The sequence below is a fragment of the Vanessa tameamea genome, chromosome 10, assembly GCF_037043105.1.
Source record: "Vanessa tameamea isolate UH-Manoa-2023 chromosome 10, ilVanTame1 primary haplotype, whole genome shotgun sequence".
Lineage (NCBI taxonomy): Eukaryota > Metazoa > Arthropoda > Insecta > Lepidoptera > Nymphalidae > Vanessa > Vanessa tameamea.
Genome location: NC_087318.1, coordinates 10,213,160 through 10,236,071, shown reverse-complemented (window position 1 = coordinate 10,236,071; position 22,912 = coordinate 10,213,160). Strand labels below are relative to the sequence as shown.

The following is a 22,912-nucleotide window of genomic DNA, read 5'->3' as shown; positions in this document are numbered from 1 at the left end:
GATTTTCGTAGACATTTGACTTGACGTATATAATAATGTGTGTAATCATTACATGGTATAAAACAAAGTCGCTTACCGCCGTCTGTCCCTATGTATGCTTAGATCTTTATAAATTACACAACGGATTTTGATGCGATTTTTTTTAAATATATATATTGATCCAAGAGGAAGGTTTATATTTATAATACATGCACAATATAGTAGAGAAATACTAATAATTTTAGAGGTTTCTGAAGTGACAAACGCTGGCTGAACCCCACGAGATAGATCAAAATAATGTACTACAGTATTGTACACCTTAAAGAGCTCTTCAAAAAAGTCCCTGATAGTATATGTCTGTCTCTTAGGGATAATCCACAATAACTATTTTTTATCCTTTACTTTTTACGACAAACAATGGTTTACTTTCGAAGCGATTTTAAGCAATACAGCATTAATCCTTATCCAATTAAGTACCCTAAATACATTGTGCATTTAATAAAGATCAATATGTCTTTTTACAGCATGTAATTTTAATGAATATTGTCGAAGATATTACAGATTCAAAATGCAGGGACATAGCGGTTTGTATTGTCTAATGACCGAAAAACTGTGAACGTTGTAAGACATTCTGTAGTAAATTTAGTATAAGCATTGCACCCGTGCGAAGTCGGAGCGGGTCGCTAGTTTTCTATTTAATATTTGAATACATATTTGTTGTCTTTGTGAAAAAATAAATTGAATTTTATTTTAAATCATATTTTAGAAGATAATGTCTGTATCCGTGATATTCTTTATCGCTTTTACATTGTAACGACTTTAAAAAGTATTCATATATCAAAATATTATCATCTTAAAATATTACTCATACTGTTTATTTAAAAAAGCCAATCTTTAATATATTATGTCAAAAACAGACGAGGACCAAAAGTAGTTCCTCGTGGAACGCCAGTTCTAACTATTTTATGTGTAAAAACTTATTAAGCTATTTTACTTAGGTATGAATTAGAATAATGAGCATTCTTCTTAAAACCATTTTATTTACATAAGAATTATTTGCATTAAATCCTTAATAATAAATTAATATAAATTGAAAATGCAAACTGTACAAACCACGACCGTTTCGAATAGTAATAAGAATGCTAGCAGCATATTCCTGTTAAATCGCAATTCCGATCCCCTGGGATTAACCTATGAACCAGCCCTCCTCCACTAGTGAAGGCTATATACACTTACCTATATATTGTTTTATAAGGGCATGACATACTTATGCCAATAATTTATGATAATTTGACGACCTCCGTGGTCGAGTAGTATGTACACCACTCCGAGGTCCCGGGTTCGATTCCCGGCCTAGTCGATGCAGAAAATTTCATTGGTTTTCTTCGTGGTCTTGGGTCTGGGTGTATGTGGTGCCGTCGTTACTTCTGATTTTCCATATAACAGGTGCTTTAGCTACTTACATTGGGATCAGAATAATGTATGTGATGTTGTCCAATATTTATTTATTTATTACAATAACATTTTATCTTGGTGGCAGGGTCTGTGTGCCAGCTCGTCAGGTCAGATACCACATAATATAGGAATATCGCATCAAACTAAGTATTAGTGTAATGAGTATTGAGGTGTTCCGGTATAAGCGCTAGTAAGTAAAATTTCAATTTCAGGCGACAATTTATTACGCACACATTTGGTTCTAATAACAATAAAATCTGAAATACTAAATTTGATTTCTCCTTTGAAGAAACAATTTTTATACATAAAATTAACTTAACAACTTAAAAATATCTGTAGCGTATGTAGGTTTATGCGTACATTGAAACGGCAATATTTGTCTATGGAATGATTTGACGTATGACGTACTTCCTTTCTCTCTTCCCTTCTCGTGTGAGCCGCGGTAACGTGTGTTATGTGAGTGCGCCGCGCTTTTGAAATTAGCTTGTGTAACGGACTTATCCTTCTCCTGTAATATCACCCATCCCTTTGGCTGTATTCTTCGAGTGTATGAAGACCAAGGGAGCTCTCCCAAGAAGAACGTGTCTTCATAAGTCAGAGCCCAGTTTTGAGGTAACAACTTCCCTTTTTTCCTTAACTACAGTCCACTTTTCTCTCGCGCGTACAATATCACATAAAACAATTGTTTTTTTATTCTACACTGTACTCATATAAAATTAAATAAATAAGTGGTCGTAAACTTATGTACGCGAGAAGTTGAATTTGAAGAAGAAGTACATGTCAATAATTTATTACAATAAATAATAATTTACTTTTTAACAATAAAATAATTGAATATACAAATTATTTAACAATAAAATAATTTGATTCTCACATGACACTCAAACATTTATACATTAACAATTTACATCCGTAATAAAATAAACATGTAAAATAAGATTAGATTTGAAGTTGACTATTTCGAGTAATTTGTCATTTCATCGGCGGTTTAACTAGCAACTTCATTCTCATAATTTTTTCATAACGCATCTTTAGATGTATAACTTAAAAAAGTTTAAACATACCAGAAACATTTACATAACATAGAAAATACAGAAAAGTATAAGAATACTTCAACATGTTATAAAAGTAATGTCAATTACAAAGTAATATAAAAAGTGACAGTTTCAATGTACGAGGAGATACTGTGGCGTATTTTTTAAATTAAAAGTTAGACAGTTATACATATATTATAGTATATTTATATTTTTCCAGACTCAATCAGTTCCTTTATTTTATATTTCTGTATTTTACCTGATGCTGTTCTAGGAAACTCGTCGACAGTCTTTAAAAGTCTAGGAATTTTAAAACGAGCCAATTTTCCACTACAATGTTTCGCCATGTTATCTAGTGTGAATTTCGCTCCTTCTCTTGGTATTATAACCGCGCAAAGTTCTTCGCCCAGTCTTTCATCTGATACACCAATTACCTGTGTAATAAATAAATAAAAGTATATAAGCTTTCTTAGGCTAGGGTGGTGCGAAAAATATCATGTATATTATATAGCCAAAATATTTTAATATGAAGCCAAAAGAGTTACGGCAAAAAACATAGGTTTTCCAAAAAATCTAAAAGAATTCCTATATTAATTATGAGACATCTGTGGTTTACAGATAATAACAAACATGGGACTTAACCGAGTCACGAGTTCGTTCACCAGCACCAAATACCACTAACAACTCACTTCGTGTTCTGTGTCGTGTTGTATTTGTGGTAATGAAATCACTGCGAGGTAACCTGCATAAGTCGAATGTTATTCTGCAACATCCACCAACCTTAACTAGTACGGAAAGACGTGACGGAATAAATTGCAAATTTATTATCCTGTGCTGTCAGCACTTCGCCTTTTTAGTCGTACGTCATATTTGGCATGATGAATTTTTTTATTAGATTATTATTATAATGTATTAATCAGTCGGTACAGGGTACTCAAGTAATTGTGACGTGTTATCTTAAATTGAATATATTATTTCTTCGGAGTATTGGTTAACCTCATACCTGGATCTGTCTCTGAATAATATATTTCTCAGTATCTCAACATGTGGAACAAGTTGAATATGAGATTTGTGACAGTTAGATATGACAGTTTTTACATTGTACTATACCTGACAGTCTATTATGTCTGGATGTGTGATCAACTGGTCCTCGATCTCTTTCGGCGCAATGTTCTCACCGCCTCGTATGATTATGTCCTTAAATCTCCCAATGATTTTTCCATACCCTTCTGGAGATAATGTAAACTTATCTCTGAAATGCAATTTAAATTATTTAACCGATTAGTAAATAAAATACATTATTACGTTTATAAGGATTTGTTTCATCCCCTGTGCATTACACAGCACATACCAAAAAATATAATAAAATCAATTGATTAGTAGTATTACGTAACAAGTTTTTGTTATTGATTAAATCTCTTTGAAATTGATCCTTATTTAAATAAGCTTTTACCGTACTCTTTTTATAATATCTTACCCCGTATACAACCAACCATCTTCTCTTAGGGTCTTCTTTGTCTTTTCAGGTTCATCCCAGTAACAAATCATATTATTGTATCCTCTAACCATTAATTCTCCAGGAACTCCAAATGGCAATATTTCACCTTTTTCATCAATAACCTATAAATAAATTGGAACATCTTATCAATAGTAAATCAATTGTATAACAATATTTAAGTCACAGCTTCAGTCCTGATTATTAGTATAACGAAATAAATATTTATAAAAATCTACGTAACTATCCATCCATCACTTTATATTATTGTAATATAAAGTGAAGGATTAGAACTTGTATCTTTTTTTTTATTTGCTCATAAAATTGAATGCACACGTTTTTACTGCTTTTCGCTAATAGCGTGATGCTACATAGTTCCTTATCTTTATTAATAAATAGTTTGTCTTACGTAATAAGGATTTATTTGAATACTGTGACTTTCCTGTATAAACAAATAACCAACATAGTATCTAATAAGCTTTATAGTATCTGATCATTCACTAACATCCTCGTAGTCCATAGGTTAATAATTTTCTAGTAACGTAATTTCATTGCACACTATTGCATTGTTTAGCTTACCTTCACTTCAGTATGGTCAGTTAAATAACCGACAGATTCAGCGACGACATCGACACTCTCTCCAGGTAACGATTGGAACACGCAGGCTGTCGTTTCTGTCTGTCCATAAAGTGCCTGAAAATTCATAAACAGAACTCTATTAAAAATACAGAATAAAGATTTATTACATATTCACTTCACAGATTTTACTACTATCTAAAAATAGATCGCTTAGACACGAACGGATTTGGCGGAAATTAAATGCCAAGCTGGAAAGCACGGATGGAGTAGATTTCTACTGGACATAATCAGATGCATTTTAATTATGTCGATTAATACCTTATTTATATGCGTAGCAAAGGTTAACTAATTATTAATAATAGCCTGATTGATTTCCATCACGGCGGCCATTGTCACTGAGCCATTGTGAACGAGGTTTTACAGCGCACAAGCTTGTGCGAAAAAGAGTGTACTCTCTTTTCCTTTTCCCTCAAAGCTCGTTGGAACGGTATGCCGTAATATCTTAAAATATCTCAGGTTAAGGGCAAACAGGTTGACATTACCAACGGATTCCCATATCACTGTAAAAATACCAACTACCAAATTTTGGGCAATTTTTGAGAATTTATTTACTGAAAAATAAATATCAAACTTTGTATTGGCTCGACCTAGGTTTTGAATCCGTAGCCTTCTAAGGCTGAACTAACGAAGCGTAAATGAATTATACAATAATGTTACAATACACTTACGCTCACGAATTCAGTTTTCATTTGGTCATGCATTTTTCTGATTAACTGAGGGCTGCAGGGTGCGCCGGCTGCAAGAGCCAAACACAATTTGATGGGCAGTTTGCCCATGTTCTCTATTTGTGACAGTATATCGACGTACATTGTTGGTGTACCAGTAATTACTGTGCATCTGGAAAATAAAACTGCTTCTTAAGTACTTGTTTGCTTGCTTCTCCAAACAATTGACGCAGATATAAGGTACGGCGTATTGTACAACGAAGCGTTGATATTCGTAAAGCAACTCACATATGGCTATTATGGTGAGTTGCATTAAAAAATGTTTTTCTTGAAAATCTTTATCGAAAGTCTTTAAAAAACATGTATGTTAATTCACAATCTTTTTAGAGATTCCTCTTCGTTTAAAATCTCCTTAAAAAATACATAGTATCAACTTTCGTAGGAATCGGTCAAATATATATAGCCAATCTATACTAACAACGGATACATCAAAGTTCATTTATATAAGTGACATGAATACTTAGATCCCTAACCAATTTAAGCACTAATGTGCTTCTTATGATCAGAACTGTCACTTAGGGGCGTATTTGGTTCCATAATATTTATTATACATGAATGAATTATATAATATATAAATATCGTATTTCAGAAAGACAACAAGGAATAGTTCGAATTGGTTAATATTAGTATTTAGTTATATTAGACTAGCAGCAGATACAATGCTATAAAAGTATTTACTTTTCAGCGCAAAGCGCATTGATATTAGCAGCTACGTCATATACAGGGGCAGCGATGACGATCGTTGAACCATGTTGCAATGCAGAGATTAATGTTACTATTGAGCCCAGGGCATGGAACAGCGGTGCCTAAAATCAAATCAAAATTAAGGTTAAATATCTTATTTTAAATACATTGCCTATTTATGTTCAAGTTTGCATGACTATTTAATAAACATTATATATATATGTAAGCCTTTGTGTTACAATTAAAATTTAAAATGTATCTGTCTCGTTTCTCGCGATGCATTCTACAAGGATTAATTCTCGGCCCGTTTATCTATCTTATATTTGACTTACACTTTGATAAAGCTAACCCGGAGACATTATCATGTGTTGATGATACATCATCAGTTTTTAAAGCGAATTTTTTTTTAGCAACAATTTGACGATATACATAATGTTGTAAGTATGAGTATTGATCATTCTGAAATAACATGTAAAGAAAATGCAGGAGCGGTTGCAGGTAATGTCTTTGGGGGGGTCATATTTATTAGATACGATTAGATTATTAGATTATTAGGTCAGGTCAAAGGTCATATATTAGATAGGTTAGTAAATGGAACTCGTCTTCTTATTGGCCCGTTTAAAATTTATATATAATATGTGATTTGATTGCTTCCTCTGAACTAAGTTTTTTGGAAACTTAACAAATTGAAGAAATATTATTCAGAATGTAAGAAATATATAGAATGACTTTCAGAGCACACATCAGTCACGGACATCAGAATTATTTTTAGATATCTGACGACTGAGTACAACAAATAATTTGACCTACCTGTAAACATACTATTTGATGTTCTTCGTTTAATAGCAATCTTTTTCCAGAAAAATATGTATTATTGACTACTGCTAAATTAGAATCGATAGCAGCCTTTGGATCGCCTACAACAAATGAAGGAATTAATTTCCTGTCGTAGTTATGGAAAAAACTACGAACGGCGCTTTTATAATGACGGGCCAGTTTAAGTTAAATTATAAAAAAAAAACACAAACCCAATCTGTTCTAAAGGATTATAAAATATCGAAATTTTATGATTTTTATTCTAAATTTAATGCTGCGGTCGTCAGCTTAACAAGCTTAACAAGAATAAATTAAATTAGTTTCTGCAACTATAACTCCGAAAATGTATTAATATAATATTATTTAATTATTTTAATATGTTAGGTCCCATGTACATATATCTATACATTTATTTAACCTAGTCTTGTCTTTGGAACGTTGTTTGTATATATCTGTAATGTCAATAGACCGTCGACCCCGAGGTTGCCTGGAGGAAATCGCTCAGTAGCGATAAGAATTATATTTATTTGTTTTAGCTGTATATTTTTTTATCATGATATTTAAATATTATTATTATTTTCAGTTCTTACAAAATATATACATACAATAATACACTGATTGAAAACAGTCATCCATAAATTTCAGATATATAACTATTTTATTTGTTTTAAATGGTTGGCAAATGTTGCAACTGAGAGTTAATTGGTAGTACCACTTATACCACCACGACAGTACTAAGTATAAGGGTGAGCACACCCTTCAAACCGAAACACAACAATATTAAGTATTGTTGTTTAGCGATTCCTACCAAGAAGAGTTTGTAGTGTGTATTACCTATCCGGACTTGCAAAAAATATTGAAAAGTAAGTGCTAATATTATTCCTATTTTCCCCTTCAAATGCAAAACGAATCGTTATTTGTTAAAAGGATTAGAATACAATTTGCGACTTTTGTATGACTCAAGACTGAGAACATGAGACTTCAATATAAAGCTGCAATTTACAAATTTCAATAGTAAACCAGCTCACCCGTTGTACCAGATGTGAAGAGACAAATGCTGCCATCCTCTGGTTTTATTTCCTTTCCATATTTTGAAACTGCACAATTATTTTTATAACTATTTATCAGGGAGTCTATGGTAGAGACGCCACTGCAAAAAAAAAAAACGATTTATGTATAAAACAAAATATTAATATTATTAGAAAAAAAAACCATCCGAAAAGTAACATTCATAATATTTTCCAATATTCCATAATAGCTATTTAAGCTTTTCTTAAACTAATCAGAGTTATACTCAGTTCAAGGATACAGTTAACTACTCGTACTTAAGTGGAACACGTAAGGTGTGCACACCATTATAAAATAAAGTAAAAAAGTTTTAAAATATTCATTATATTGTTATATAAATGCCCATTGATTCTATATTATTTATATTTGCATTTAAGACTGTTTTTTTTTTAATATATATTTTATATATTTAAAAATATATATATATAATATTTATTCTTTTTCTAAAATTAAATTAGAGATAATCTAGGCTTTGTCTGTAACTTTGATAATAAATATAATCAACAGCGTTTCAAAATTAAGATCATAATAAAAAAAAAAAATCATTTGGTGTCGATATTCCATTTTTACATACAAATTCTCAAAATACTTACTAACTAGATCATTAATAAAATAAATATTACATTAATAAGACGTTAACGATTCTTTTCAAATTCATAGAAATAGCGAATATTATAATTTCATGGCATATGTTCGTCAGTCATTTGAGGCATCTATTGATAATACAACACTTCTTACCGTCTAAAACTCTCAGTGATGAAGTAATAATGAGAGCTTTAGTGCGTTTAATTTAAAAAAAAACGAAATAAAATTACTCACTTAATCGCATCTTTTTCTAAAGTCATAATAGACCTTAGATTTGGAAATATTGGTGATGAAAGTGATCCTTCCTTTGACGTTTGTAGTTCTGGTAATATTTTGTTTAATCGTCCAATATAATCTCTATTCTTAATCGTATCGCCGATCAACAATCCTTTCATTTGGGTTTTTTTTATACAAAAACTCACCTCATTCGTTTCATACGCGGGGTTGATAAAAACCTAAAAAAAAATATTCAGTAATCTAAATTCAGTGTAGTACTAGTATCGTATTTTACCTTAAAATTTTTCATTGGTTTTACTTGATACCTGTGGGTGGTACCTACCCAGATGAGCTTTGTGCAAGCTCATCTGGGTAGGTACCACCCACTCACCAGATATTCTACCGCCAAACAACAGGACTCAGTATTTTTGTATTCCGGTTTGAAGGGTGATTAACTAGTATAACTACAGGCACAAGGGACATAACATCTTAGTTCCCAAGGTTGGTAGTGCATTGGTGATAAAAGGAATAGTTAATATTTCTTACAGCGCCATTGTCTATGGGCGGTGGTGACCACTTACCATCAGGTGACCCATTTGCACGTCCGCCAATCTATACCCTAAAATAAAAAAAAAATGTACAGTAGTAAGTACGTTGCTTTGTCCAGACAAAGTTTTACCTCAAATTAACAATGATTTGTATTGCTTTGTTCCGGTTTTAAAGGGGAGAGAACCAGTGTATTTACAGACAGACAAAACTCTTATGGGTAGTCTCGTATTGACGGCGAATTAAATGATTAATATTTTTTACATTGGCAATGTATATGCTATAATTAATGTATTTCCATGCTCGTCCGCCAAACAACACTATAAAATATATATATTGGTCTAGTAGTAAGCTTAACGGTTGCTGTCACTGAGATCCTGTGACCAAGTCTTGAGTCAGATTAATCAAGAGGAACTGAGTTTTTCTGACAAAAAAAAAAGTAGTTCGAAATTTGGAAGTAGGCTTTGTTAATGGAAAGACCGTTAAGCCTTTGTCTCTCTTGTCTATTCTCTTTCTCCTGTCGTCAGATGTGCCGTCTAATTGGATTATGGGAGTAGGTAAAACAGATAGTACACCTGTGTTTGACTACCCATTGTACACTATAATAATATGTTCTGTGCAGTTGACTACTTCCCCATCAGTTGGAGACTTGATCAGGAAAACAAATTATCATCATGATCACAATTCTGGTCTTTTTGGTGCTGAGCATTAATTTATCTTGTAAAATTATTTCGTAGTGCTTCCAAGAGCATACTTCAATAAAGTATGTATTGATTTGGATTTTTTTATCTTCATATTTCAAAACCTGAACTCTTATTAAAATAACGTGAACTACGCTCAGGTATTATTATCGCTTCTGACCGCATGAGACATTTATCACAATATTATTAAATTACTTTAATTTTGAAAGTGTATATAGGCTACATTATGAAAACAAACATTATAAGACCCACCGATATGAGTCCAACTCTAGCGGCTGCCACGAGACCCACGACCCATCCGACACAATTGTGAGACCAGATTCCCAGTCTATCTCCTTTCTCGAAACCATTAGCTCTTAGTGCGCATCCTAAGGAATCAGCCTGAAATTATATTTATTATTGAGTAATATATATTACCATGCACATTATTATCTAATTATTATAATTTTAATGTAAATCATAATTAATTGTAATTTATGCGAAAAATAAAACGCTTTTTATTTTATTTTTATTATTTATTTATAATATATATTATCGGTGTGAAATAAAATTGATTATTTAGTGATATATGAAATTCACTTCGTGGTCGGGCTTCGTGCAGTCCGTCTGAGTTGGTACCACCCACTGATCACATACTTACTTTTGCATTTATTTAATTTTGTGTTGTTTCGGTTTATGGACTGTGTATGCCAGTGTTATCAAAAGCACGAGTGACATAGCCTTCGTTCGCAGGGTTGGTAGCATTGATAATGTTAAAATGTTCAATCGAAACAAGATCGGAATGGAATCGCGAATGTATCTCAAGTGTTATAAACTAGTAGAATTAGTACTTAGTTAAGATTCATCTGGGAATGAAGAGATTATACATGTAGTCTTCATTATTTATTTACTATTTAAAATTAATAGATACTCGCTCATTTCGTTTGACTGATACTACTTAGGTCAATTACATGATCCTTATATACATAATAATATTGCAAAAAGTAAATGTCGTTGTAATTATTTATTTTAACTCCCTTGGATTTTTTTATAATTTTTCATTATTGATTTTTACAAGTAATTAACAACGATAAATTTATAATGTTTAGAAAAAGTACTGTGTGAATGTGAACATATTTTTTACTTATGATAGAACATATGTTTTTTTCTTATCTACAGCAAAAAGAAAATGATTTTCGAGGCCTTTTTCTTATGGAGGCCCCGGAGCTAGAGTCTCTATTGCACTCTGCTAAATTGCTCTGTGCACATATAGTCAGTTAGCTTCACAATTGCTGTCAATATAATATTTTAAAAAAATTTAGTTATAATTGATGCATTTGAAGTACACCTAGCAGGCAATTACTCATTTATGTACATCAAATGTCACTTATTATTAAAATAATTCTACTTCCTAATTACCGCAAATTCATAGTTATTATTATTCACTAGTCATAGCCACCCGTCATAGCTTCGCACGGGTATTTCAGTCATATTTCAGGCAATTTACATTAAATGAATTTTACCTCATGTGAATTTTACCTCATGAACCATTTTGGTAAAACCGTATGAAAATTCGTCTATTATAATGTACCCGTTCAGTATATTTGAGTTTATCGCGTTCACACAGGCAGACAGACGCGACGAAGGATTTATAATATGTAGTCGTGTTAAGAGAAGCGTTTTTTTTTTGTGTGGCACTAAGTTCTTTTACAATAGAGTTAATTGGCAGAAATCGTCGCGTATGGAAGAGGCATTATTCCTCCTCCTGGCATCCTTTCTCTCTCTTTCTCTTTATCTCTGTCTCATTCTATTTTATATAAAAATGGTATTATATAAAATTATTTGAACTTATTTTTTATTATTATTGTTTCACTTCTCACGGGATTTTTTTTAATAACAATTTTGTCATACTCATTTAATTGTTCTCAAAAATGGTCAATTTATTTTATTGTTTCGGGTATGTGTGTTATTGTAAATTATATATTTTTTTATACATAATATGTATATACTGTCGACCTCCGTGGTCGAGTCGTGTGTACAACGGTTTTCATGGGTACGCCGCTCCGAGGTCCCGGGTTCGATTCCCGTCCGAGTCGATGTAGAAAAAGTTCATAGTTTTCTATGTTGTCTTGGGTCCGGGTGCACGTGGTACCGTCGTTACTTCTGATCTTCCATAACACAAGTGCTTTAGCTACTTAAATTGGAATCAGAGTAATGTATGTGATGTTGTCCAATATTTATTTATTTATTAAATTATATAAAAGCAAGTTCGTTCCGAACGGGAGTCCCACGACGACCTCTTTTGATTTTAAATAAAGCATGTTTTCTATTTGCAAGATAATTAATTATGAATAAGATTGTCTTCTTACTTGGCTCAACAATTCATCGTAAGTTATGGAGATGTCTTCACGTATGGACCGGATGGCAACACGGCCTGGATATCGATGCGCAGTCTCCGCTATCACGTCGCCCAAAGTGGCATGGATCAGGGGCTCGCTGCCAGGATTACGCAAATAGCCTTCATTTGACTGTAGCTGAAGATTACGGGCAACCCTGTAAATTGTTAATTGTAAATTATTACTTGCTATCTGCCCCAGCTTCGGCCGTGTCTTCTTTTCAGTCAGTAACGTTAGCGAAAGCATAATCATAAACTGTTGAATGGATAAGCAACGCATAGAGAACAAAATACAAACACTTAGTGGTAGGGCTTTGTGCAAAGCCTTCTGTGTAGGTACCACCAACTCATTATATATTCTGCCGCTACGCAGTAATACTTAGTATGCTTGTATTCAGATTTGAAGGGTGAGTGATCCAGTGTAACTACAGGCACAGGGGACATATAACATCTCAATTTCCAAGGTTGATGATAATGTAAGAAATTATTAAAATTTTAACGACGCCAATGTCTATGGCCAGTGACCACATACTTTTATTTGTCCGTCCGTCTAGCAAAGTCATAAAACAATACATTCATGTTCATTTAATAGAAGAAAATTTAAAATTGTTCATTATACAAATTCGTCTCTTGTTTTAATAACATGTATTTATTATTATTTATTGTCTTACGTACGATCCGCTTACAAGAATGATTACAATATTTAAATAAAACGGTATGTACTTTATTTTCGGAAAACTCTATTAATCTCTCTCGTCTCTCTATCAATTTCTCTTACAATAATATAATTTTATAATTATATTACATAGAACAAATAAAATAAACATATCGAGTTCTGCTGGCAACGTACGTGTGTTCGACGTACGTATGTTATTTGTTACATAAATCTAGAAATATTTGCATAACTAAAACAAACATCCAGATATTATTTATATATATATTTTAATATATGAAATGGGATGCCCTGGTGACCCACGACGAATAACGTTGTTTAAAACAACGATATATACTGATTATTATTATATCGACTACTTTAAAATGTCGTATCACTGCACTTGTTGCCTTGTTGTGGGAATGGTAAATATTTCTTAGAGTGCCAGTGTCTATAGGCAGTGGTAACTACTAACCATCAGGTGGCATATTTGTCCGTTTGCCTATTTATTAAATAAAAAAATATATATATCAAATACATATTTTTCGGCAAATACCTTCTACCGGATATTTCCTTACTACATTCGATTTTTTAGTACTTATAACTTATTAAATTAAAAAAACTAAAGTAAATGCAGCCTGTAAACGTCTTACTGCTTGTCAAAGACTTTCTTTGCTTTCGAGGAAAAGGTTTTGAGCTTATTACACGAAGCAGCTCCAATGCAGCTTCGTTCACTTGGCAGATTTTTATCACACACAGTTTTCATCATGACGTTTTGCCTTCCGAGTACGAGATTTTTTTTTTACTCTTATATTTATAAAATAAAATAATTTTCACAACTGACAATAAACAACGAACCAACTTAAAACGATTATAAGATCGTTGCATTAGTTCCCCGTTTTTATATTAAAAATAATATTTAACTTTGAAACGCACCTCAAACTAGCCGCACTTGTAAGTCTACTCGATAAAAAACGAGTACTTTTACTAAACATTATTAAACGTAGTCAGTATGTCCAAGTGTGACGGAAAACAATTAACGACTGCGATAAGAAATCTACTACATTAAACTCCTAAATTATAACCGATGCGTCATACTCGTTATCTAATGATATGCAGATTGTAATTGACTTAAAATTAACGTAAATAAATAATTATAAAACGTAGTACTATTTTATTCATCTATTGTTATTTTTAAATATTTTCAAATTAACCTATCTGATGGAATTAATCAAATAATAATAAATCACACGTAACAGCCTATTAAATATACTTGTATCATTTATATTCACCGTAACCTTGCAAAATGTACGTGTATAAATACATATTATGTAATTGATATGTATTATAAGTACCTAGCTTAATATTCAAATGTATGTACGGATTGTTGTCTGAGAGCGTTTTTTGATTTATACTTTTATTAATTTATTTGGTAAATAAAAATTGATAAAATGTAAAACTAAATACCGAGTTAAGTAAGTTGGTAAACTTACTTTAACTCGGTATTTAGTTTTACTCGGGCCTTGTGCAAGCCCATCTGGGTAAGTGCTAACCACTCATAATATATTTTACCGCTACTTATACTCAGTATTGCTGTGTGCCGGTTTGAAGGATTAGTGAGCCAGTGTAACTACAACAATATGGGACATAATATCTCACTTCCCGACGTTGGTGGCGCATTTACGATTTAAGGAATGTTTTATGGGCGGTGGTGACCACTTACCCATTTGCCCGCCTAACTATATAAAAAAACAACAACATATTTTAAATATATAATACGAATTTTTATACCCAAAAAAAAAACTTATATTACATAGCTAATATAATTGATAGTAGACTCGTCAAGAGTGCTCTTACTTTAATTACTATTCATTATTATCGACATATTGATAAAATTACGACTGGTTTGCGATTTTGTATTTGCTTTTGTTGCTTTTTTTTATTTAATTTATAATATCCGCGGGCTCACAGTTGCCCGTGCCTTTTTTACATTTTACTTTTATACATTTTGGCGTTTTTATATTTTATATTTTTACTGAACATCAGCAGATCTTCGCTGGACTTCGAGCTTGTCGTCTTCTTGAATTAAGGCCTGGCCCACACTGACGTTTTTCTTTGTTTTTCATTTTAAAATTTGTTGCTTCACTCTAATGCCTCGTATACTCCATCCACCTTTTGTTTTATACTAATTATCTGAGAGTTACAATTAAATACAAGCTTTTTATTAGAAGTTTTAATAACGAACTTTTTGTTAAAATATTATATTTAATCAAATTTGAACATGTTTTTATAAAGACAGCTAACAAGAGTCAAAGTATATTTTAACGTAATAAAATTATTCTCTTAGATAAATCTCTTAAAGAGGATTTGTGGGATTCTGTATAAAATCACATAATTCTGGCACAGAAATATTTATCATTATGACGTCACAACCATGACAGCCATTTGTGGTGTATTTATGTCACGTGATAGCTTATAAGATTTTATAAATTATTTATAATCGATACTATCATGCCTATATTGTAAAACTACATGAATATTTATGTAATACATATTAATGAATAATAGCGTATAGCGTAGTCGTGTTTGTAGTAGCTGACAGAAAATTATCTTAAAACTATAACTAAATATACAAGATGAAATGATTATTTCATGTCAAGATAAGTATTCATAAAAAGTATTTACATTTAAAATATTTAGAGTATAGTAACTAATCTCTAAGACTCGACTCTCCACAGAATAAAATGATACGACATTGACTTTAATAATTAAAATGTTTAAAATATATACGCATGTGTCAGATTAAGTAAGAAATTATTAAAAAAATAGATGATTACAAAAACGCTTACATTATTTATTGAATGTTTTAATAAATTCTGTAATAATAATAATTAAATTTAAGTTATTTTTGAATTGTGTTGATAACATTGATATTAAATAAGAGGGTACTTTGACTTTTCTGTTCATGTATTATGAGTCACGTGATTTGTAGTGAGGTCTGTATAAGTGATGGAAGCTCGGTACAGAACACTTTTACATTTTACTTTGATCCTGGACCAGCAAGGTGCTAACATTTAAGGTACGATATAATTTTGTGATATTGTATAATTGTTCTTGTTGTTAAATTATTATTGATGAATATATGAATTGTGTTTTTTGCAATTATCAATATACAAAGTTAGTATTAAGGTAATTGGTGTTAATGTAAATATTAATTGATACAATATTACGATTACTACAGCTATTATAATGGTTAAATAATTATTTGTGTTTCATACATAATCTTTCATTGTCTTATAACCTTAAAATATAATAAAGTAATAAATAAATAGAAATTATCTTAATATATCCTGACATAATGTATTAAGTCTCTATAAAAAATCTAACACATGCAAATAGCGAAACACATTCAACATTCACGACTGAGATACGGGAGTAAGTTCTTAAATAATAGCATTGCAGTTGCTACTGTCGCTTGCCATGGTCTATCTGAAATAGATCCTTGGTGGAAGGGCTTTTTCCAAGCCCGTCTGTGTAGGTACCACCTACTCATCAGATATTCTACTGCCAAATAATTATTCTGAGGATTGTTGTGTTGCGGCTTAAACAATGCAACTGCAGGCACAAGGGTCATAACATTTTAGCCCCCGAGGTTGGTGGCGCATTGTTGTTATGCAAGAAATGGTTAATAAATCTTACAGCACCAATGTCTTTGGACCGCGGTGACTACTTACCATCAGGTGACCTATTTGCCCGACATATAACATTAAAAAAATCGCCGTAACCATTTGCATACTTTGAATAGGTGTACATTTGCGTAGTTGCAATAAAATGGCCTATTACATGAAAATAATATCACTAAGCATTTATGTGATTAAAAATGAGAAATTAAATAATTGTATGCAACAAAGTAAAACGTAAATAAAATATATTTATAAATTAATTATTTTGTTGACCAACTGGATCTCACTAGTTGAGTTACTTTGCATAGAATATATGTCGCAAGTTCAATCCACTGAGTTTTCATGTGTATAATTTGCTTTTATAATTTAACTCATGATTGATGATGAAAGAAAACATCATAATTGAAAATGCATGTGTAAAATTTACATCTTACGCACGTTAACACTGCATTATAATGTTAATAAAACGAAAATGTCCACCAATTCGCACTGAAGCTGTAGCAGCCGCAGGTCTCTCTCGTAGATCTAAACTTTTTCATTAAAAATGGATATACGTATATATATACGCGCCTTCGTGTGTAAATTGGATTATACCTTCCTGTTAGTGTCCCAAAAGTGGACGAGTGCCTTCCTCATCATAAGTATGGATATTAGTGAATTGGCTTCATTCGAGTTACATTAGTTCCTCTTTTTACATTAATCGCTGCCAGAAAATTTTAAAAAGACTATTTTATAGCCCTTGTCATTGTAGGATTTCTTCTTCATTGCAAAAAAAGAATACGAACTATAAGTAACAGTAGACATAAATATGCAAATTTACGTCTGAATTTGTTATTGTAAGTTTTTTCCGGAGCTATCTATTAGAAGATTTTATTTATTTATTTAAAAGCGCTAATGAATGGGACTAATTATAGAACTTCAGGTGTCTAACTACAGTATTTAAAAATGCTTATTATTTTAATAACATTGCCCAATTACTTTCAATAATAATTAATAGGCGAAAAGGCTTTGTTGTAGTCACTCGTTAGTTATTTCTATAATTCAGATATATTCGGCGGTTTTCAGATGCAAGCACGTGTTCTGGAAAATTCCCCAACTTCAAAAAAATATTTTTTAAAAGACATTCTGGCGCATCTCAATGTTGTCCAAGACGACGATGACGACGAAAATGGGCCTAGCCATTCCTTCCACAGACTCTCACGGTGTCTCATTAAGCAAGTAGCCACATGGCATTTGTAAGTAATATTAAAATACAAATATTTTAAAAACAAAAGTAATTATCAATAGTCATATTGAGTAATACTTATGTATATTCAACTGGCTGATAATATGAGCCTGTTAGATTTTTTATAGAGACTCTATACATTATGTCAGGATATTTTCAGAATAATTTCTATATCTTTATTATTTTATTATACTTTAAGGTTATAAGACAATAAAAGATTATATATGAAACACAGATATTTATTTAGTCATTATAATAGCTGTAGTAAACGTAATATTGTATCAATTAATAATTACAAAAAAACCAATTACCCTAATCAAAATATACTTTATTCAAGTAGGCTTTTACAAGCACTTTTGAATCGTCATTTAACAAACTATTTAAAGTAAAGCTACCACCGGTTCGGAATGTAGATTCTACCGAGAAGAACCGGCAAGAAACTCAGTAGTTATTCTTTTTCAGTATCCAAAAATACAGTTATATTAGTTAAATACAATTATACTAACTTTGTATATATTGATAATTGCAAAAACACAATTCATATATTCACCAATAATTTAACAAACAATAACAATTATACTATATAACAAAATTATATCGTACCTTAAATGTTAGCAGCAACTTGCTGGTCCAGGATCAAAGTGAAAAGTAAAAGTCGTCTGTACCGAGCTTTTATCACTTATATATAAGCCTCTTTACAAATCACGTGACTCATAATAATGAACAGAAAAGTCAAAGTACCCTCTTATTTAATATCAATGTTATCAACACAATTCAAAAATAACTTAAATTAAATTATTATTATTACAGAATTGATTAAAACATACAATACATAGTGTAAGCCTTGTTTGTAATTGTCAAGTTATTTATTTATTTCTTACTTAATCTGACAAGCCCATGGTAAAATGTATTATGATAATCAACAAATGTATTGTTAACTAAAAATTTACTAGAATATTTGATAAAAACTTTTTATTTGTTTTTAGGGTTCCGTACCCAAAGGGTAAAACGGGACCACATTACTAAGATATTTAGAGATTATTTCTCTGTCCGTCCGTCTGTCACCAGGCTGTATCTCATGAACCGTCATAGTAAAATTAGAAATGTACCGAAATTACATTCCATAAACACATGCAACTAAGATGCAGACCGTATGGAGTAACATGGTGGAATAAACTCAAAATCCATGTCACGAGGAGAGGAGGCCTTAGCCCAGAAGGGGGACTTTTGGAGGCTGTACATATAGAACCATATTAAGGAAAAAAAAGTAATTAAAAATTAAAGAAAATTATTGATCGTTCGATGAATTACTCTCGACCGTCCATTCATTACGTTACAGCAAAAAAATTATACTTAGGTACTTAGCGCTTAGCAATTTCTCGGCTGAATCGAGGCCGAACCCGACCCAGTCCACCCTACGGAAGTCGAATGAGGCACGCGACGTGGGTAGCTTGTGACGAAACATGCAAATTTTTCTAGCCACCTCAGCTAGTGGTGCTTTAAGTGAACTGTCCCATTTTTTTTCGAAAACACGATCTTGTAATTTCTCTTGGCAGAAAAAATAATACGAATGACGCGACCGTCTTTTATTAGAATGAAGGAACAGCAGTATTGCAGTAAATCCGATAGTAGACTTTTTTTTTTAATAAAGCAAATTATATTTACATTAAGAAATATAAAGGTTTTTTCAAATTTATTCCAATTTGCTTTATTGATTAAGATATTCACAGCGAAACAACAATATATCGTCAATAGGAAATATCAAAATAAAATTATTTATTTTTAAAAATATTTCATACATTTTCAACCGTTGGTTTTGAAGTGTGATTTTAATACATCTCAAAGTAAAATGAAATTAAAATGTTTTAAGCAATGAGACCATAACTGAGGTAGTAATTTAAATTTAATTTTTGTGTAAAGATTAAATCAAATATTTTTTAAATCCCTACGTATTCTAAATTCTTTGTTTCCAGATTTATCGCCACAAATTTGGAAAATATCTATGTTTTCCCTCATAAAAAATAAAAATGGGTCAATGCATGAGACGTTTTGAGACATCGCTTTGGTAAGTTTGTTTGTAAATCAAGCTCGCGTTGCTGTCGCCTTTATTTACTCAAATCATGCAAGAAGTCGGCTGAGCTACGCAACTGCCGCAGTCATGCTCCGCCCGCCCAACGATCGACATCGCTAACCCGACCACCATGGTCAGTCGCGAACCAGTGCAGTGCCTTGTGATTTGGTAATGTGAGAATGTCTCAAGCCCCAGGCGGGAAAAAGGGCGGGAAGGGCCCTCCAAAGAAGGTTCCCGAGGAGGAAAAAGCCACTGTCAAAGTTGAAGAGAAAGATGAGACATCATCGAACAATGGGGATAAAAAAGAGATTAAAGAAGGGAACGGGATGGGTGATGTACCCAAGCCCCCTAGTGCGGGGGTCAACATGCGGGAAGCTGCGGCGAAAATCCTGGTACTGGCGCAGAAGGGGGAATGGTCCGCTGTGGAGCAAACCCTCAAGGTGCTGGAAAAGTTGGTGGCGGCCGGTGGAGAAGATGCCGTATCCGTCCCTATGGCAGGCATAATTGACCCGGTAAAAAATAATCTTAGAACTAATAATAAAATCTTTGTATAGGTCAGTTTATATTTAAGTCGTGGTCACGCATTCTCGCATTTATATTTCAAAATTATTATTATTTAATTGTTACACAGTATTAGAATATATATTCGCGCGTAAATTTGTTATAATAAAATACTAGATGGAGGTTAATTGTTAATATTTTGGTTATACATAAACCCACTTGAATATACTACAACTATTAATATTATGCATGCCGTGCTCCTTCATCGTTGATTACAACGAAACGTCTGGTACATGCTTATGGCTTAAAGATTGTACAAGGTTTTTTTCTCTATATTGACTCGCCAGTAATTATTTATATTTATATTATGTTTTATTTATTATAAATAATACTTTCAACAATTGTATCATTCATGAAATAGTAAACAATGCTAAAGCCTAAATTTGAAAACGAAAGCAAAACCACGCATCGCATGCCAGGGATTTCGAAAAAATATCCTGGAAATAGTTTTTGGGAATTATAATTAAATAGTTAGATAGATAATCATTATACTCGTAGATTCGGATTTTGAAAGCAAAAAAAAATGCATATATTTATCAAAGGACTCTCGGCCAAATTGTTTTTTTTTTATATGGGTTCAGAGCTTGGTGAAGCGTGTATTTATGAGTCAATCAATGAATGAATCAGGACTTTTTTATATTTAAAGATTATTACAATCAGTACAATATTATTTGATCTTAACTATTAGTAAAAATATAAATATATTTCCTCTTAACAGTAAAGTTAACCTATCAATGACGTGTTATAAATCGTCATCTCTTGGAAGCTTGCGAGCAATGTATTCATGAAATATTTTGGTCTATTAATCACCTAGTGCTTGTAGGTGAAGAAAAAAGCCATCAGGAAACCTGTATGTAAATTTGCCACATGTGTTTACCGCATTGGAGCAGCGTGGTGGAATATGCTTCAAACCTAAACTCTTCAAGAAGAGGCCTTAGGGACTTTTACTTTATTTTATCTCCATGAAAATAAATTTAAATAAACAGACAAAATCAATAAGAATTATAACTGTTATAATAAATAATCGAGTAAATAAATATTCATTCAACTATTTTTAAACTTAGTTTTTAAATTCGTAAGTAAGATGCATAACAATAGCTACAGAATTACGCCTCGTAGACAATTTTACCGTAAACACGAATCCAAAAAACCAATCGTTTCTTGTAAATAGTAACCGAGAATTAATCATTTTATTACATACATTCCAGTTATAATATTGCAATTATAGTAGATGTCAAGTAGGTCCATATAGTGACAACTTATCAGAGGTGGCTGACTATTTTATCCTAGAATAATTAGTCTGATTATGATAACCATAAAAGCTTTGATAACGTTCAGATCCTAGGCATATCGACAATGTAAATAATTTTACACGAGATATCAGGGCTTCTAGCTATATAGTTTTAAAAGACAATAAATTTAATGATACGAGTATATGGCAAAATCAAACATCGGATCTCTCTATTTTATATCAAAATTTTAATTAATATTAATATTATGTTAGTTAGTCTGTTTGCTTAAACACGCTAATATCAGGCTTTAGATAGCCAATTTATTCGGTATAGTCATAGATTATATAACTTTATGCTATGATCTATGGTAGCTATAAAATAACGTTTAACTCGTGTAAAACAGCGCGTCGCAGTTAGCATATTAATATATCACTTGTTTCGATGAAATTGGCTGTTCAATGCAATGTTAAACAGATAATTATTTATATCACACTCGGAATATTATACAATTATTTATAATCTCAATGATTTTTATTATCTTTAGTTGTTTATTGTTTTTATATGATTAGGAATTATTGATAGTTGTATCGTATTCAATATGCCTTCTCTAGACTATTTATAATGCTATGGCATTCGAAATTGTATAATACTTATAATACGATAGAATTTCGAGTACTTAATCGTGTAGGATATATTAAAGTGATTGACTGTGTGTGCAAGCGCAGGTGTAATCTATACTTCCACACTCTCATAATCCGATGGAACGGCGATCAGACACCACTGAACTCTCCGGTTCAGGCGCAATAGCTACGGCTTTACAATCTTTGATTGATCCAAGATATTGTAAGCACTTAACTTAACATCCAAATTTCCATTTACTACTAAGATCCTTTGACAGCAAACCATAAAAACACTTTAACAACAACCCTCAGCCCCGCCTTTACACCCAGAACCTCAGGTTCTACATTGCATGTACTATAACGTGGCTACTAAGCCTACAAGGCCGTTCTAAGTCAAATTAGTTTTAAAATATGTAGCTTTTTTAAAACCTATGACTGCCGCAAGTAAGCTATATAGGCATTAATCAAATTGCATACTATGAAGCCTTTCTAGAATATTATTTGAGAAATTGTTACTAGAATTGAAAATACCTTCTTAAAATGCGCAAATA

At 31.9% G+C, this 22,912-nt stretch overlaps 2 protein-coding genes across 3 annotated transcripts in view; one reads left to right on the top strand and one right to left on the bottom strand.

The window, feature by feature from the left end:
* Positions 1-2,295: 2,295 nt before the first annotated feature.
* On the bottom strand, positions 2,296-14,027 carry LOC113391433 (medium-chain acyl-CoA ligase ACSF2, mitochondrial). The gene is made up of 12 exons (XM_026627399.2): positions 13,906-14,027; positions 12,292-12,475; positions 10,196-10,324; positions 8,715-8,935; positions 7,856-7,977; positions 6,822-6,928; positions 6,006-6,133; positions 5,271-5,439; positions 4,543-4,656; positions 3,946-4,088; positions 3,579-3,720; positions 2,296-2,902 (listed from the first exon to the last, which is right to left on the bottom strand). The coding sequence occupies exons 1-12, from the start codon at positions 13,962-13,964 to the stop codon at positions 2,675-2,677; spliced, it is 1,746 nt and encodes a 581-aa protein (XP_026483184.2). The 5' UTR covers positions 13,965-14,027; the 3' UTR covers positions 2,296-2,674.
* Positions 14,028-20,043: 6,016 nt separating this feature from the next.
* The window catches only part of LOC113392358 (serine/threonine-protein phosphatase 6 regulatory ankyrin repeat subunit B), a 47,877-nt gene continuing 45,008 nt past the window's right edge, over positions 20,044-22,912 (top strand). For both annotated transcript variants that reach the window (XM_026628747.2, XM_026628763.2), the window contains exon 1: positions 20,044-20,460. In XM_026628747.2, the coding sequence (XP_026484532.1) occupies positions 20,128-20,460 (333 nt within the window). In that variant the 5' untranslated portion in view covers positions 20,044-20,127. The remainder of the gene's footprint in view (positions 20,461-22,912) is intronic.

Bases quoted from the DNA above. Each gene is read 5' to 3' on its own strand.
- LOC113391433 (XM_026627399.2), bottom strand. From the start codon at position 13,964: ATGTTTAGTAAAAGTACTCGTTTTTTATCGAGTAGACTTACAAGTGCG. The intron at 6,929-7,855 runs GTGAGCTGGTTT...CATTTGTTGTAG, and splicing joins CTTCACATCTGGTACAACGG to GCGATCCAAAGGCTGCTATC. The intron at 4,657-5,270 runs GTAAGTGTATTG...ATGAATTTTCAG, and splicing joins TGAAAACTGAATTCGTGAGC to GCACTTTATGGACAGACAGA.